This window comes from Cyphellophora attinorum (assembly GCF_001299255.1).
Source record: "Cyphellophora attinorum strain CBS 131958 chromosome Unknown Contig2, whole genome shotgun sequence".
In the NCBI taxonomy this organism is placed as follows: Eukaryota; Fungi; Ascomycota; class Eurotiomycetes; order Chaetothyriales; family Cyphellophoraceae; genus Cyphellophora; species Cyphellophora attinorum.
The window spans coordinates 822,168-839,328 of record NW_017253230.1 but is presented as its reverse complement, the minus strand read 5'-3'; the positions used below and the strand labels follow the sequence as shown (position 1 = coordinate 839,328).

General features: G+C 53.1%; 7 protein-coding genes across 7 annotated transcripts; 6 read left to right on the top strand and 1 right to left on the bottom strand.

Moving 5' to 3' along the window:
- Nucleotides 1–291: 291 nt before the first annotated feature.
- AB675_2628 (Protein AIM2) lies at nt 292–1,702 on the top strand (the record flags this gene model as incomplete). Its single annotated transcript, XM_018142616.1, has 9 exons — nt 292–463; nt 691–782; nt 836–1,008; nt 1,060–1,172; nt 1,225–1,268; nt 1,319–1,410; nt 1,458–1,489; nt 1,538–1,554; nt 1,628–1,702. 9 exons carry the CDS (start codon nt 292–294, stop codon nt 1,700–1,702), a joined length of 810 nt encoding a protein of 269 aa, XP_018005136.1.
- Nucleotides 1,703–2,641: 939 nt separating this feature from the next.
- AB675_2627 (uncharacterized protein) lies at nt 2,642–3,244 on the top strand (the record flags this gene model as incomplete). Its single annotated transcript, XM_018142615.1, has 1 exon — nt 2,642–3,244. The coding sequence occupies one exon, from the start codon at nt 2,642–2,644 to the stop codon at nt 3,242–3,244; it is 603 nt and encodes a 200-aa protein (XP_018004849.1).
- An 86-nt stretch (nt 3,245–3,330) lies between these two features.
- Nucleotides 3,331–4,479, top strand: AB675_2626 (uncharacterized protein; the record flags this gene model as incomplete). Its single annotated transcript, XM_018142614.1, has 3 exons — nt 3,331–3,510; nt 3,556–3,925; nt 3,974–4,479. 3 exons carry the CDS (start codon nt 3,331–3,333, stop codon nt 4,477–4,479), a joined length of 1,056 nt encoding a protein of 351 aa, XP_018005132.1.
- Nucleotides 4,480–5,201: 722 nt separating this feature from the next.
- AB675_2625 (uncharacterized protein) lies at nt 5,202–6,616 on the top strand (the record flags this gene model as incomplete). The annotated part of the gene is made up of 4 exons (XM_018142613.1): nt 5,202–5,281; nt 5,333–5,405; nt 5,456–6,038; nt 6,096–6,616. 4 exons carry the CDS (start codon nt 5,202–5,204, stop codon nt 6,614–6,616), a joined length of 1,257 nt encoding a protein of 418 aa, XP_018005003.1.
- A 1,072-nt stretch (nt 6,617–7,688) lies between these two features.
- On the top strand, nt 7,689–9,306 carry AB675_2624 (putative transporter MCH4; the record flags this gene model as incomplete). Its single annotated transcript, XM_018142612.1, has 4 exons — nt 7,689–7,818; nt 7,884–8,003; nt 8,089–8,775; nt 8,993–9,306. The coding sequence occupies 4 exons, from the start codon at nt 7,689–7,691 to the stop codon at nt 9,304–9,306; spliced, it is 1,251 nt and encodes a 416-aa protein (XP_018004770.1).
- A 612-nt stretch (nt 9,307–9,918) lies between these two features.
- On the top strand, nt 9,919–13,176 carry AB675_2623 (uncharacterized protein; the record flags this gene model as incomplete). The annotated part of the gene is made up of 2 exons (XM_018142611.1): nt 9,919–10,303; nt 10,352–13,176. The coding sequence occupies 2 exons, from the start codon at nt 9,919–9,921 to the stop codon at nt 13,174–13,176; spliced, it is 3,210 nt and encodes a 1,069-aa protein (XP_018005141.1).
- Nucleotides 13,177–15,275: 2,099 nt separating this feature from the next.
- On the bottom strand, nt 15,276–17,122 carry AB675_2622 (Heat shock protein SSB1; the record flags this gene model as incomplete). The annotated part of the gene is made up of 6 exons (XM_018142610.1): nt 15,276–15,812; nt 15,871–15,939; nt 15,995–16,466; nt 16,557–16,624; nt 16,670–16,981; nt 17,033–17,122. 6 exons carry the CDS (start codon nt 17,120–17,122, stop codon nt 15,276–15,278), a joined length of 1,548 nt encoding a protein of 515 aa, XP_018004906.1.
- Between the last annotated feature and the right edge of the window lie 39 nt (nt 17,123–17,161).

The following is a 17,161-nucleotide window of genomic DNA, read 5'->3' as shown; positions in this document are numbered from 1 at the left end:
GGCGCCATTGCTGCTGTTCCAAGACTGAAGCTCGCTATACAACGGTTTCATCATTGATGGAGGAGCCATGAAACAAAGACCAAGAGAGTGACTGAGGAATTTGGGGGATCTACGCCGATCATCAGCGCGGGGCGGCGGTCTTGCGACATGGCAGCACCGAGGCTTCCCCGCGTTGGGGAACGAACAAGCCCAGGTAGGCACTGCTGACTTCTGATGCTGGCTCAGGCGTCCGCGCACAAATTCTCGCTGTGAGACGATACGGGGACGCATCCAAGCGATATAAAAGCAGCCATGACCGATGCCGATGGCTACATTGCGAAGCCATCCGGTAAATGCTGCTTGAAAGGATCATTACATGTTGGGGATCCTCGGGGCAAGTATGAAACAGTACATGGAGTCAACACCTACATCTCCTCCCCATCAGCGGACAAGGACAATGGCAATATCGTGCTATACTTCCCTGGTACGTTGTTCTTGTTGTTACTTGACCCCGGATATGGTCGCGGAGCACTTGCTTCAAAGGTCTGCCGCATAATGTACTGCCACGGTCTACTGAGCAGAGTGTCACTTTCATGCTCTCATTCGTTGAGTACCCCAACGTTGCCGAGTGATGATCGTGCTCAGCTTCCCTTTCATCGTCTTATTTGATCTTAGAGGCTTCTGGATTCGCTGACAAATGCTGGCCAAAAGATGTGTTCGGTTTCTTCACCAATGGTCTGTTGGTCATGGATGGTTTCGCCGATGCTGGGTACAAAACCATTGGCATCGACTATTTCAAAGGGGTATGGGTTCCTCTGAAGAATAATTCCCGTCCTAACGTCCTGATCGCGATCAGGATCCCGTATATCTGCACCGTAAAGACAAAAACGACACAACAACCGAGCCCGGGTTCGACTACGAAGCATGGAAGAAGAAGCATACCGCATTCGCGGATGAGGTGGTTCCTGGTTGGGTCGAGGCTGTGAAAGCAAAATTTGGAAAGTCCAACACGAAGTTCGCATGTGTTGGGTACTTCATGTTCGCCCTGCCTTGTGCATGACACCTTCTGAGCCTGGCTAGGTACTGCTTCGGCGCCCCATACGTTTGCAACGAGCTTGCAGGAGAGGTTGTGACTGCCGGAGCATTCGGTCATCCTGCATTTTTGAAGGATCACCACTTCCAACAGCTCAAGAGTCAGTGCACCGTGCTCGCAGAGCAGAATTGCGTCGGCTGACTCGTTGACAGAGCCTCTGTTCCTGTCATGCTCGGAGATCGATCACACATTTCCAGTACAACTTGGAGGGGTCTAGCCAGAAATCGAGAGCTGACAGCTTCGCAGGTCGAATCTCGGAACCTGGCAATTGATATTCTGCAGAAATCGGGTCAATCGCACCAACTGCAGTTGTTCTCAGGGGTCGCGCACGGATTTGCGTTAGTGATACGTGCATTGAACGTCCAAGGCTGACCTACGTGTATAGACTAAGGTGCAACCTGGACAACCCTTACGAGCGTACGTCCTCGCGAACCTTGAAAGACTCAAGTGGCTGACGTATCCTAGGTTATTGTAAAGAACAGGTACCAGCTGACTATGCGTGCCACAGCTCGTGGCGGACGTTCTCAGACCTAGTTCACTACTAACAATTGTCAGAGTCTCAGAAGCATCGTCGAATGGTTCGACTTCTGGTTAGGTCAGCAGGCAGGAGATACTCCTTCCAAATTGTGATGTGATGGACCATGGAGTCCAGGTGCCCAGACTTCTCGCGTGACTATTTTGCTCGTAGAACACCCGGGCATGGAGTCGTTGGCGCGGCGGTCTCGAATTCCTGGAAACATCGCTACTTACCATCAATTGAATGTTATGCACGGCGTGCTATGCACTTGCTTTCCTCATTTCGCATTCTATCGGCCTTGCTGAGTATATTATGTTTCTTTGCATGTTACCGCATGTGCGATGGCTATCATCAACCCAGAAGGCTGCTCTTTCGATGGGGTTGCAGTCTGCCTGCTACAAGAACGCGTGCGACAGAGGTAGGACACCTGACGGTGCGGAAGACTGCTTGTTACCTGACGCGTGCCAGGACCCACTTTAAGCTTGGCGCTGAGTTTCGGAGCTTCGAGCTCATCTTCAACCTGAAGTTTGCAGTCCTTCTTTGTATTCTGCTGTTCACTCTCTCAATACGTCAATGTGGTACACGCACAGCATGTACTCTCTTGACTGCCGAGCATGTAATAAGCTCTCGTGCACAACCTGTGCCGCCCAATGCTAGTATGCACAGGACATCCCACCAAAACTGGGATGTATCGCTAAGCAGTCGCGCCTGACCCAAAGGCGAGCTCTTCGAGGTGTGCAACCAAAGACCTTGAGTGCTTGGCCAAAGGATTTTTGGTAGTATCCGTAAGTGCCCCCCATCGATTGGTCCCAATGTTGCCATCCACATCACTGTCAATCTGTGCCATGTAAGCCAGAGAACACCGAACCCATCGTACACAGGGCATGAGTCCTCTCCCATTCGAAATTGCTTTCTACTCTGCACAGCCAGCACCAACTTCAGAAGATTCACGGCAATAAATCAGTCGATCCAGTCTAGATTCCACTCCTGTTACTTGTCCCTACTAGGTCCTAGGGGTTAGCGAATAACGAGGGTGCGGGGCATCCCCAACCATGAGCGGAGCTCGTCACAACTTTCCCGACAGCAATCCAAGCCGTCGTAGTTCAGCTTCTCACGACGGCCACCGAGGTGAGCCTCTTCAGCATTCACGGGAGAGGTATAGCAATTTCTACGATGTAGATGACAGGCAAACAGCTCCGCATCGATCAGTCCCTAGATCGATCCCAGGATCTCGTCACGCGGATATATTTGCGATACAGACACTGGATGACGCCGATTCCAATGCCTCGGAGTCAACGAGCAGTAATGCAGACTCCGATGGCCGGTATGCTTCGCTAGTACCGGAGACCAGACAATTCCGCAGAAGTCGAGCGATCGCTGGAGACGAAGATTCACCCTGGTCCAGTGTCAACGTTCGCGGGAATAATGGCTACTCCCGTGCGCCTAGCAATGATACGTATGCCGCCGACGTTCCCAGACATTCCGCGCAACAGAACCCGCGTAAGAGTCAGTCTCAGGCCGGTGGAGCTAGTGATAATGTCGACAAGTATTACGATTCTCGGGCCGAGACCATGCACGTTCAAGAGCTCATGATAGTCCAGCAAGAAACCGATATGAGCTCGCTGGCAGCGAGTATGATCAGGACGCCAACATAAGTCAATCGCTACCAAGCAGGCATGACGTCTTGCCCCAGTCCGTGAGCACCTCGATCCCGACCCGTCACGGATCCGCACAAGACATGATGGGAAGTTCGCTGCCGCTTTCAGCCTACGACCAGTCTTATGGCCATGGTCGCACCCGTCAGCTACGAGATCTGGCTACATCCGACACACGATTGCGCAAGATCGCCGAACATCAGACTGCAGACATGAGGGATCCAATTCACCATCCTCTAAGCACAGCTATTCTCTCCCCCAACGAGGTACGGCCGCCAACTAGTCGACGTCACTCTGACAACGTCGCGCAGGGATCGATGTCTGGTCCCACTCATGCAAGCCGTCGACATTCTATCGTAGCTGGCACACAGGACAAGGATGGCAGGTCCAGTGCCTCCCGGCACCGCTTCGACAGCATGGATCCTGATCGAGTCCTAGAGCCATCGACTTCCGTTCGTCATCTACCCGATACTGTCAGTATGCTGTCGCGACAGTTGTCGCGACGAGATCGTGACCCACCCAGTCGAGACCATGAGGATGAGTCAAGCCCGAGCCCAGATCGCGAAGCTAAAAGCGATAGACAACGTGACAAAACGCGCAGGCATATCTCAAGGCACGATGACCCCTCATTGAGCCGTTCACCGCCGACATCATACCCTCTGGACTACATGAACCGACACTGTAAGTGGGCCAAACTGTTGGTCTTGCGGTCCAGCTGATGAGTTCTAGTGAAGGCAATGGATTTCTCCTCACGCGAAAGACCGCGTTCGCCAGAAGTGATGACCTCGTCACGTCGGCCCTCTGATGCAAGCTCGATTGACCATTTGATCAAGAATAAGTTCGACTTCAAGGCGGATGTAATCAGCACTGTCCCCAGCTCAGACCGTCACTCAGAAGCCACAACCATAATGACGCGAGTGCTTGGCACCGTTGATACTGGGAGTGACTACAATGTCATACACAAAGACGTCATTAGAAGAGCGAAGATCGATCCATCCAAGATCAAGGTGTTGAAGGAGAAGCCGGATGTCGAGGGCTTCGAAGGCATGAAGTATCACCTTGACCGCACAGTCGAACTCGACTGGGGTCTGGCGAGGAAGAACGGCATCAAGACCTACCGCTCCACCTTTTACATTGTCGACAAATTGCCTGACGACCTCGAAATGGTCGTCGAGAAAGGCTATTTGTTACAGAAGCTTGAAAAATTGCGAGCTCGAGATCGTTCGAGACGCTGAATGCTCTGGGTCCGATTAGACTGCGTCGTTGCAAGTCGCTTCAGTCGAAAGATCCTGATTGCGTTCACATACTTGTCCTGTGCTATCGCGCTTGGGCTTCTTGTCACATCTCTGCTTGCAATCAGCTGTCGGCTACTGCAACAGAGATAGCTGGCACCCATCGACGTGCGATCTCACCAGAAGTCTCTTTGTGCTTGGTAACTGGATAATCTAGGCCAGTGACCATCGCGACGGCTCTGTTCAGAATTGGCATGGTCAGCGCGTGATATGTCCTCTTTGAGTTGCTCGTTTGTCTTGGCTGGCCCGCTTTGGGGGCCGAATTGCTTCGCATCTGGCACTCCACATGCTACCGCTAACCGCACACAGGTCTAGGACGAAGTGCTTCACTGGGATACCTGGTGGGCATGGCGTCACCGAGAGTGTTCAGTCGAAGGTCTTTGTTGGCCCTTCAGTACCACGAGTCTCTCACTTCTGTTACTATAATCAGCAGCCCACCTTTCCTTCAATGTTCGGGAGTCTTGGCCATATCCTGGGCTGCGATGAACCGCGTTGATAGACGTCTGTTGCCTGCACATGCAAGCCATGAAGAGAACGATATTGCCCTTCCGAGAAGTTCTTACGATCGTTCGAAGGAGAAGAGCGTCCATGGCTTCTCCCAAGCCACAGGAGCGCGGACTCGCGTTGACGGATCTCCGACACGACTCTTCGCTCTGGACTCATCCATGACAAGGCAGAGTACATTTGAACAGAAGTCCAGGAAGATTGAAGAGGTAGAGAACAGGATAAAGCGACATTGGTACCCGTGAGTACAAGAATCTGGAGCCAGAACGTCCCGCTACTGATTGCTACAAAGTGTGTTGCTTGCAGCCATTGCCATGGATCTACTGCTCCTCGTAGCATTCTTTTACATCGTCTACGAAGCCGATGTGAGTGGCTGATGACTCCCGGCAACTCTCGATTTGCTAAAGGCCATCAGTACTACAATGTCAGCAAGAGTGGCTACCTCTGGAGGTCTTGCATCATCATATTTGCGCCGTTGCTGCTCGTCCTGCTGATGCTGTTCTGGCCTTACTCTGAGGAGTGGACAAAGCGAAGAGATGCCTTCTCTATGAGGAAGTCGTCTCGACGATGGCGAGATATTGTCAACATTCTCAACGCCGCCGCATGCTTCGTGTTTGTACTCGCCTACCTCCTGCTTAGTGCCATCCCAAAGTACAATGCCCCAACATGGCAGACATCGATAGACGTCGCTGCCGTCATGCCAGTCCCGGCTATCGCCATGATCGTGCTCGAAAACGATGATCTTCTCTCTCCAGCGCGTTTCGCGAACGAAACCTATGACGGCGTACCCATCGGCTTACCGGCTTTCGTCTCTTCCACGAACGTCACGAACAATCTCACGTACACCGGACCGCCAGCGTTGTATAGGCAACAGGAGGTGCTTCCCGCTTCAATCGTGAATCTTTCGATTGACGCAATTGTGTCGAATTCTACTATTGTACAGCCGACCGTTGGAACTCCGTTACAGGCTGGCATCTACGGTACGGTGCTGCTTCAGTGTAAGTCGCTCAGCCTTCTATTGTCATTGATCATCAGCACTCATCTCGTTCGATCAGACGATAAAGACGTATTTGATGCGCGCAGACGCAATTCCACCGGTGTTGCTCCGACCATGATCCTCAGTGCCTTCGATCCCCGTCTAAGCCTCGCCGAAGTCGCCCTCTGCAGCATTGTTCAAACCTCGCTAGTAAACGCTTTTGCCCAGAACAACTTCCAAATGACAGTGTCACAACTCAAAGACCCGAGAAGCAAGATGGTCCGTCCAACAGTAATGGACCCTATTTGCGAGCGAGCCTATCACCTGCTGGAGACCGCCAATCCGCCCATTGCGAACTACGACCTCCGCCTCACGAGCAGCCAGACCACCAATGGCAACTTTTCCGAAGAGTGTGTCATAGGACAGACGCCGGACCAAACATGTATGGGTGGCTTCTCGCTTGTCTATTCGAGCCAGTTCGTGACCACCCAGATCAGTGTCCCAGGCAAGAGCAAGCAGGATATCTGGATCGATTGTGGTGCTATTGTGGGTGCGGTGCAATTCTTTGCGTGGTTTCTCTTTGTGTTCTTCCAGGAATGAGGACGTCCGAGAGATGTCTGCTTGGGGATAGTGAGCGATGGCGTTTCGGGCCGTCAGGTGATGGGCCTCGTTTCATACGGCCTAGCCGAAGAAACATAATCGACACGATGGGACGACAAAGCCAACGTACCAGTAGCGCAAATGTCTCAAGGCGCTCGGGTACTCAACGTTCTACGGCGGTGCTGCCCACGCATTCGGTCGCCACGGTCGTTGGTAAATGCAAAGGTGCCTTGAATACCACAGCAGTCACCAGAACTGCATGCCCTGCCACGAAGCTCGGCTACTCGGTTCGTTCTACGCTCGCATTTTGTCTTAACTTTGGGCAAGAGCAACTCGTCCAGAAGTAGCACAAAGGATTCACCGTGCTTACGGTGTTGCTCGACGCCGTACGCTGTTCTCCGCCCTGCGGCTGTTGAGTAACAAGCGAAGCTCTTCTCCTCGGGTAAGCTTCACGTACAAGAAAATCTCGCGTCTGAAAAAGCTTACATACACATACGTCTACCGGCGCGTAGGCCTGAAGCAGTGACCATGCGACTTGAATGTCACGCCTTACCACCGTCAGCTTCACCATTATTATTGTTATTCCATCGATATTACGCTCAGGCTTCATCAGCAGGTAGGCCCAGAGTTCTAAGGGGCTCTGCACACGAACGCTCGCGTAATTCGTACTCGGTTCTCGGCGCGATATTTGCTGCGATCCGACAATTAAGACCGTGGGAACGATACTGCCTCGACCAGTGGACAATGACACTATGATTACAGTGTCAGGCTGCTCATCTGTTCGATGGGTCTCACCCTGGATGTACCGCACTATATACGTTGGCCGCATGCAGGGCTGTCTGCCTGAAATGGCGTCAGTGAGGGATCCATTTGCTCTTTGATTATGTTATTGTTGTCATGCTTGCGGTCTTGACGTTCCTTTTTGATGCCTCCTACGATATGGATGGGAATTCTCAGCAGAATCGGGGGCACGAGAACTCGTAAAGTGTAGCAGGAATCAGAACAACAAGCCAACCTCGAGTTCATTTCGTCAAGCACTACCTCAGGTTCGTCATTGGGTCAAGCGGACAAGATGGATCCCGCCACGATGGGCGCGTTGAACGCGCCCCCTATTCCAAATGTCGACGGCATAGAAGTGCAAGGTGATGTGGCGAGTGAAGAGGAGAAGGAAGCGGACAGGCAGAGTTCATTGGAAGAGAACAGTGCTCCGGGGGCCCAAGCTACGCACCGTCTCGGATTTCTTCCCGAATCTCCGCTGTACCTTCAGTGCACAATCCTATAGCATATTGGGCATCGTACGGGCCACCTCCCGACGGCGGCCTACAAGCCTGGCTGCAGGTCCTGGCCGGCTTCTCAATCTTCTTCAACACATGGGGTCTCATTGCGAGTATGTATCCCTCCGAAAGTGGCCCGGAAGATGCACGATCCTCCGGTCCTGCCAGCTCCAGATGTGTGTTACTGACGAGGGTTAGCCTACGGCGTCTTCCAATCCTATTACCTCACCCTGCCTACCCTGCCTGGCTCGTCGTCCACTATCGCCTGGATCGGCTCGCTCTACAGTTTCACGACGTTCTTTGCCTGCTTCATCACGGGCCCGATCTTCGACAGAGGTTACCTGCGGGCCCTGCTGCTGACTGGAACCTTCCTTCTTGTCTTCGCATTCATGATGATCTCGCTGGCAGATCGGCTTTACCAGTTCATCCTGGCTCAAGGCGTCTGCGCGGGATTAGGCAGCGGCATCCTCTTTTCGACCTGCAGTCCCATTCTCGTACAGTGGTGGGCGAGACATCTGGGTCTGGCAAACGGAATCGTCGCCTCCGGAGCCGCTGTTGCTGGGATCATCTATCCTATCGCGTTCCACAAATTGCTTCCCGCTGTTGGATTCCCTTGGGCCGTCCGTATCTTAGGATTCATTGCACTCACCACGTTGCTACCAGCAAATATTTTTCTGAAACGCCGCATTCCGCCAGGAAAACCGCGTGCGTGGCTGGATCACTCACTCTGGATCGATTGGCCCTTCATAGCATACATGTGCGCGGCACTCCTTGCAGTCATTGGCCTGTACAGCATGTTATTCTTCCTGTCCTCGTTTGTCAAGCAGCAACATCTCCTGAGGGAGGACATGTCGTTCTACATTCTACCCATCCTCAATGCTGGCAGTCTTTTCGGACGGATCATCCAAATATGCTCGCGGACTATTGGGGAGCGCTGAATGTAGCCCCTATAGCTGCGGTCATCTGCAGTTTGCTGACCTTCTGCATGATCGCGGTACATACTGGAGCTGGGGTCATCGTGATGGCGGTAATCTTTGGTTTTTTCAGTGCTGTTTTCGTCGCCTTGCCAGGATTATGTTGTGCGATGCTCATTAAGAACAAGACTCTGATGGGCACACGGACGGGAATGAGTCTGGCGTTCGCTGGGCTGGGAGCTTGGCTGGCGGACCAGGGGGAGGAAGTGTTCTGAGTTACGGCGGTGGCCACGATTGGAATGCTCTGTGGGTGTATGGCGGACTGGCGTACCTAGCTGCTGGATTGTGTTATGTGATTGTGAGACATCTGCACCTTAAGCAGATGAAGGAGGACAAGGAGAGGGAGGAACGGGAGTACAACAAGGAAGACGTCGAGCTAGAGGAGAAGAAACAGGAAGAGGAACAAAGTCCAGAGGGAATGCCGGTGACAACGGCTGGGTAGAGGCTTTGGGCCTGTCCGACTCTTAGCCTTGTGTACATCATAGCGACAAGAGTCCGGAACATACAGCTGAAGTCCGTCTCGTGGTGATGTGAAGTCAAACCCCAATCTGAGAGCCTACCAGCCACAAACTTAGGCGGTATGTCCGTGCGTTCGGCTACAGTTTTAGGTGTTCAGCCTCTATCGCGCCTCCATCGACGACGACTGGACGGCCGGTGTTCCGACCCGCGTGGCCGGTCTCAACGGGCTTGGCCGTGGGGCTCCATGCGGCTGGAAAAGATAACCATCGCTTGCGAGCTGGTAGGTTGCTTTTTGCGGTGAGTACCTGCATTGACGTGACGGCAGCTATAGAATTATTTTCTTGGTGCGAATTTTCTCTTCGTACATTAATCTCGAACAGCAGGTGGCAGAGTGCTAGAAGAAGCTGATTGCGGACGTGAATCAGCGTCGGCGAGACTGACATCATAATCAACACAAAGTCCGAGTGATCGACGAGATCTCAACTGTTTCGAGGAAAAAGAAAATTGTGCAGCCCGCTCCGCAACAGAACAAGCTAGATTTACCTCTTGCTGGAGCAACTGAGCTGTCGGTGACAGCAGTGCTTAGCGTTGCAGGATGGTCATCGTCGACCACCACGAGTATCTCTGCGAAGAAGAGAAGCGCCTCAAAGAAGATCGTGAACGGACCAAATACTGGAAGAAATGGGGATGCTATGTCGCCGAAAGGCAATGGGCAACAGTGAGAGAAGATTACTCGGATAACGGTGATGCCTGGAGCCATTTCTCCCACGATGATGCTCGATCAAGAGCTTATCGCTGGGGTGAGGACGGTATTGCTGGTGTCTCTGACACCCACGGCTTGCAGAACGTGGCCTTTGCCTTCTGGAACGAGCAGGATGACTTCTTGAAGGAGCGTCTTTTCGGCTTGAGCAATCCTCAAGGCAACCATGGCGAGAGTGTCAAGGAGGCGCATTTTCACTTGGATAACACACCTACACATTGTGAGTGTCGCTATGGCCTTCACTGATCTGAGTACTGATCAAGCACAGCATACATGAAATTCTTGTACAAGCTACCCCAACGGAAGTTCCCCTACGAGAAACTCATCGACGAGAACGCACGCCGAAGTCGCAACGAGAAAGAGTACAATCTGATTGACACCGATGCCTTCAAAGATGATCGCTATTTTGACATCTTCATCGAAACTGCGAAAGATACGGATGACCCAGAAGAGCTGTTGTTCCGTGTGACGGCGTACAATCGTGGCCCGGAGCCTGCTCCTCTTCACATTATACCACATATGTGGTTCAGGAATACCTGGACTTGGGGACATGAAGATCCCAAGAAGAAGCCGCAGATACGACTGGTGGGACCTATGACAGCCCAGTCAAAGCATCACAGTCTTGGGACGAGGTTCTTCCAGCTATCTCCCTCGCCCGGTTGTGGTCCAGATGCGGAGGATATACAGCCCCAAGTTATGTTCACCGAGAATGACACGAACACAGAGCGTCTATATGGCCAGAAGAACAAGCAACCTTATGTGAAGGATGCTTTCCACCGCTGGATCGTTGACGAGGAGAAAGGAGCGATCAATCCTCGATGTACTGGTACAAAGTGTGCGGCTTGGTACGACTTTGGACGTGGCGATGGTGTTCCGCCTGGAGAATGTGCTGTGGTACGTTTCCGCCTGTCGAAGAAATTCGATGGCTACCTCAACGAAGAGCTCCTCGATGACATAATGGAGCTGCGGAGACAAGAAGCCGACGACTTTTACTACAGGATAAGTCCGTTGCCAATGGCGGAAGACCTGCGCAACATCCAACGACAAGCCTTTTCAGGCATGTTGTGGTGCAAACAGCACTACTATTTCATTTGGGACCAGTGGGCAAAAGGCGACCCAAACACGCCTCCTCCGCCAGCAAACCGCATGAACGTGCGCAATTCGCAGTGGAAACACATGTTCCTGGATGACATCCTGTCAATGCCGGACTCGTGGGAGTACCCATTCTTTGCAGCCTGGGATACAGCTTTCCACTGCATACCGCTGGCTATGATTGACCCCGAATTTGCAAAGAAGCAGCTGGATCTGATGACTAGAGAGTGGTACATGCATCCCAACGGGCAGCTGCCAGCTTACGAGTGGAACTTCGGCGATGTCAATCCACCAGTCCATGCCTGGTCCGTTTTCCGCACCTTCAAGATCGAGCGGAAGATGTACGGCCGACAAGATCTCGACTTCCTGGAACGAGTCTTCCAGAAGCTCCTTCTCAACTTCACCTGGTGGGTCAACCGGAAGGACTTTGACGGCAAGAACGTCTTCGAGGGTGGTTTCCTAGGTCTGGACAATATCGGCCTCTTTAACAGGTCAGAGCCACTGCCAACCGGAGGTGTGCTAGAACAGGCTGATTCAACTGGTTGGATGGCATTCTACTGCTTATGCATGTTGAATATCGCACTGGAGCTCGCCAAGCATCGTCGCACATATGAGGACATTGCGTCTAAGTTCTTCGAGCACTTCATCCTGATCTCAGATGCTATGTCGTTCCGCTCGGACGGCAAGGAGCGCAGCCTGTGGAACGAGGAAGATGGCTTCTACTATGATGCCATCTCATGGGGCGGACCATGGACACAGCAATTGCCAGTGCGATCGCTCGTCGGTTTGATCCCGCTGTACGCCGTCCTAACTCTTGAACCAGAACTCATCGACAAGTTCCCGAACTTCAAACGTCGGATGGAGTGGTTCATCACGAATCGTACTGATGTTGCAGAGCGGAACATCGCTAGCATGCGGAAACGCGGCAAAGGAGAGCGTCTTCTATTGTCCCTCGTTAGCAAGGACCGTCTGGAAAAGATCTTGCAGAAGATGCTGGACGAGACTGAGTTCCTAGCTGAGCACGGCATCCGATCTCTGTCAAAACATCACGATGGGAAGCCATACAAGATGGATGTCAATGGCCAGGAGTTCAAGGTCGAGTATGTGCCCGGAGATTCTGACTCGGGCATGTTTGGCGGCAACTCCAACTGGCGTGGGCCTATCTGGATTGCTGTGAACTTCCTTCTCGTCGAATCCCTCCTTCGATTCTACATGTTTTACGGCAACTCCTTGCAGATCGAATGTCCCACTGGCTCAGGCGACTATATGCATCTAGGTCATGTGGCTGAAGAGATTCAGCATCGCCTGCAGCATCTCATGGCTCGCGACGATGAGGGCCGCCGTGCTATCAATGCCGGCAACGACAGCCTGGACTTCGACCCTCACTGGAAAGACTATCTCCACTTCTATGAGTTCTTCGATGGCAACACCGGCCGCGGCCTCGGCGCCTCGCATCAATGCGGCTGGACCGGTCTCATGGCCAAGATGATCCACGATACAGGCGTCAACTGTCGCCTGCCTCAGACACCTCGCACGCCAGGCACGGCTGCCCACCACTACTTCGACGACATCCTCAGCCGCAACCCAACGGGAAAGCCCAAATCCAGCGCCAGCAGACCAGGCACTCCTGGACCAGGCCGTATGCGCCGCTCAAGCACGTCGCGCTCCATTGGCAATCGTGCTAGCTTCACGACCAGCGTCAATGGGGACACCGAAAACGGTGACCACTCTCCTGCGCACAAGCGCAAGGGCAGTGGCGCCAGCGGCTATTTCGGCTCCAACCCTGGCGGTGGTGCGAGTGTCATTAGTGATGACGAGTTTGGTGAAGAAGGCGCGTTGGGTCTGAGCAGGCAAAAGACTGCAGCGGAGTCGGAAGCAGATGAGCATCTGGAGAATCATGTGCGCAATGAGCTGAGCAGACTCAAGACTGGTGATGAGCTTCATGGCTTCGAGCAAGAGTTCCATGTGGCGGCGGATGAGTACGAGGATATGCTGGACTAGGCGCCCGGACTCGACTTTCGTACTTGGATGGGGAACTGGTCACTTCTTTGAAGAGGTGGGTATATAGATATATGGCAGGACTTCGCTGGCGTTGGCTGATGGGATCGAGTCGTGTGCGTAGCGATACATTAAGCTGGAGACAATCAAGAGTATAGAGGACTAGACGACTAGACGATGGCGAGCGACATGATGCGGCAGTGCAACTCTGGAAGCATGTATTACTTGAAGTAGATAGAAGATAGCAAGAGGCAGAACTCAGAAGATAGATCGCTTGTTCCCGCAAACCCGACTCACTGAGTTCTGACGACTGCTAAGCTACGCCGGTAGCCGTTCTCGCAGATCTCGACCCCTGTGAGGCCAGTGTGAGGTTGGGTTCGCATTTGTCTACGGCAAAACGCCAAGACTCCACCTCAAACACCACTGCTGCCATCCGGCACAGCTCGATCCAAATACACTGTATAGCCTCTCCCCTAGATGTCTGGCTATCACTGGGCCCGCTCATTCGCCTGACACCACTCTGACTTCTATCGTGCCTGAATTGACAGACCTCATTTTCAGTTCCCATGAACACCTGATTCACAAATCAAGCCCGCCCGGCCGGAAACACGGCGCGCGCCTCTCGTCATTGATCGCATCGATGTCTCTGATGTCTCTCGCGTCTATTCCCAACGTTGTTGAAGCCGGGCGGGCAAGATTCGGGTTGGTGAAATTCGGGTGGTGCTTGTCATCCGGTCTCGCGGAAGTCTTGCGCAGACCGGTTGACAAGATGTATCAGAGAAACATGTGCGTGCAAGTCGCTGTCCGTGTGTCGTCGGAACCAGGTAGCTCCAATGACAGTAAATGTGCGAGGATGTCCCGCCATCTTGAGCCTCGACGAAGTGGGAGGAAACCGCAGCATCGAGGTGACATCGTCAACCGGTCTTACGTATTACAATGGCAGACCGGGTGACAAGGCATGCAGTCCCGGAAGGTGCATGGACGATTTGAACGATGCACATTCCGCTCGTCGAGGCGTGCGTGAACATCAAGGAGAAAGAGCGATCGTTCTGTTGCACCTTCCACTCGTGTCGTCAAGAGATACTGATGAGAAGGCGCGAGCGCTGTGTCGCTCCTGCCCATAGTAGCGCCGTCAAGAAACGTCGATGAGAAGGTGCCATCGCAGCCATGCACCTTCCAAGAGATGGCGTCAGCTAGGCACTCTGATGAGTAGGAGAGATCACTGTGTCGCACCTGCCGCTCGCGACGTCGTCGGGTAACATTGATGAGTAGGAGCGATCGCTGTGGCGCACCTCCCACTTGAAGCGTCGTCAGAGGTTATTAATGTCAGGAAAGCTCGATATGAGACACCTGCCAATTATCTTGACAGCTAGGCATGTTGTCGAGAAGGAGCGATCTCCAGGTGCTCCTGCAGCCGCTACCTGATTACGAGGTATGCGAGGAAGGCGCTTGTTGAAAAGGTGTCTAGTCATCCGGTTTGAGATGGTATCTTGGCGAAGCCGGTTGACAAAGCAGGCAATCATGGAAGGTGCGAGCTGGTGCGCCTGCCACTCGTAGCGTCGTCCAGAGATGACATTGGGAAAGAACGATCAGCGTGAGCCCTCGCTGCTGTTTCATGTTTGGCACGATACAATAGGAAGTCGCTCATTGGGAGGAATCACGTCAACCGGTTCTGGAGTCGCCACTGGCCAAATGATCTGTGGATAAATATACAGACTTGCAACCAGTACCTTAAAACGCATTGTTTGACGGGGTCGACCGCTCTGGTCGAGGAGCCAAAGCCATTGCGTGATACCGGCAGAGTTGATCGTCTTCGTTCATGGTCGAGAGGTAATTATAGGAACCCAGCTTTCGAGCCGCGAGATCTACCCATTCAGTAGAGTCGTCGTGGTTGTTCGTCTGCCAAGATTGTCAGATGCATCGGAGCAGAGCGAGACAGTGTATAGGAGTCCGAAGAGTTCTATGTCATTCTCATATCCTCATGCCGGCAAATGCTTTTCGACAAAAACTCTCATGATGACCATAAATCAGGACAAGAGGAAGACGCCCCCAGGAGCACCTCTTCCACATTCCGTACAGATTTCAACGCGCAATGCAGACCTCTAGCGAGTAGCCATGGCCTTGGTCATCGCACGCTTGAGTGCCAGCTCCTTCTTCTTGAGATCCTCCGGACTGCTGTCATCAACCTCCAGCTGGCTCATCGCATCACTCAAAGCCTCCTCGATCTTGGCCTTGTTGCCCTTCTTCATGCGCAGACTTAGACCTGGATCATTAATCAACTCCTCAACTCTGCCAATGTATGACTCGAGCTGCTGCTTAGCCTCGAACTTCTTGGTGAAGGCCTCGTCCTGGCCCTTGAACTCATTGGCGTCCGCAATCATCTTCTCGATCTCGGAGGTGGAGAGCTTGCCGACGGCGTTGGAGATGGTGATATTAGCAGATCGGCCGGATGACTTCTCGGTGGCGGTGACCTTGAGGATGCCGTTGACGTCGACTTCGAAGACGACTTCGAGTTGTGCGTCGCCGGCCTTCATCGGTGGAATGGGTGCGAGGGTGAACTCGCCGAGGGATGTGTTGTCCTCGCAGTTGGTTCGTTCACCCTGGAAAACTGGGAACTGGACGGTTTGTTGACCATCAACCTGCCAGATAGTTAGCATAGTAGTCCAGAAAGCCTCCAGAGACTATTGTTTCACGTACCACTGTAGTGAATGTTCGCTTCTTGATCGTGGGAACTGTGTTGCCGCGGGGAACGACCGGCGCGAAGATCTGTCGGATTGTGAGCACACGTATAATGCAAGTAGAGGAGAAGCGAGGAACTCACGTTGCCTTCCATCGCGACACCGAGAGAAAGAGGGACCACATCCAAGAGCAGCAGATCGGCAGTATCGGCTGACTGAGCCTTGCCTGAGAGAATACCAGCCTGAACCGCAGCGCCATATGCAACAGCCTCATCGGGGTTGATGCTCTTTTCGAGCTTCTTGCCGTCGAAGAAATCGCTGAGGAGCTTCTGGATTCGGGGAATACGCGTACTGCCGCCAACCAGGACAATCTCGTCCACGGCCTTCTTGTCAATTCCCGCATCTTTCAAGACCTGTGCAACAGGGTCTAGAGTACCGTTGAAGACCTTGGCGTTGAGATCCTCGAAGCGAGCGCGGGTGATCTGAGCGTTGAAGTCCTCTCCGTCGAACAACGAGTCGATCTCGACGGTGGTTTGGGTACCGTTGGACAGGGTGCGCTTGGCACGTTCGCAAGCAGTTCGTAGTCTTCGTAGAGCGCGGGCATCGCCACTGAGACTGTTGCACCTGTTAGTACGACAAATATTGAGAAGAACCGACCCCGGGAGACCGCTGTCTCGTCTGACTCAGGTTCGCAGCTATACGTACTCTTTCTTAGTCTTGCGAGTGAACTCCTTCTTGAAGTGGTCCAGCAGGTTAGTATCGAAGTCTTGGCCCTATCTACCTGTTAGAATGAACATGTATCAGGCAGGGAAACATACGCCGAGATGAGTATCACCAGCAGTAGCCTTGACAGTGAAGACACCGCCCTGGATGTTGAGCAGCGACACATCGAAAGTGCCTCCACCAAGATCGTAAATGAGGACGTTGCGCTCCTTCTCGGACTTGCCGGAGCCGAGACCGTAGGCGATAGCGGCGGCGGTGGGCTCGTTGATGATACGGAGAACATTCAGACCGGCGATGGCGCCTGCGTCCTTGGTGGCTTGCCGCTGGTTGTCGTTGAAGTATGCGGGGACCGTGACGACGGCTTTTGAGACCTTCTTGCCGAGCTTGACCTCTGCAACTTCCTTCATCTGTTCGACGTGTCAATTGTGTGGAAAGGTGACTCTTCGTGGGTCACGCACCTTTGTGAGGACCATTGATGAGACCTCCTGTGGTGAGAAGGTCTTGGTCTCTTTCAGGTATTGAACTTGAACCATAGGGTTGCCGCCCATGTCGACGATCTTGAAGGGCCACGACTCGATGTCCTTCTT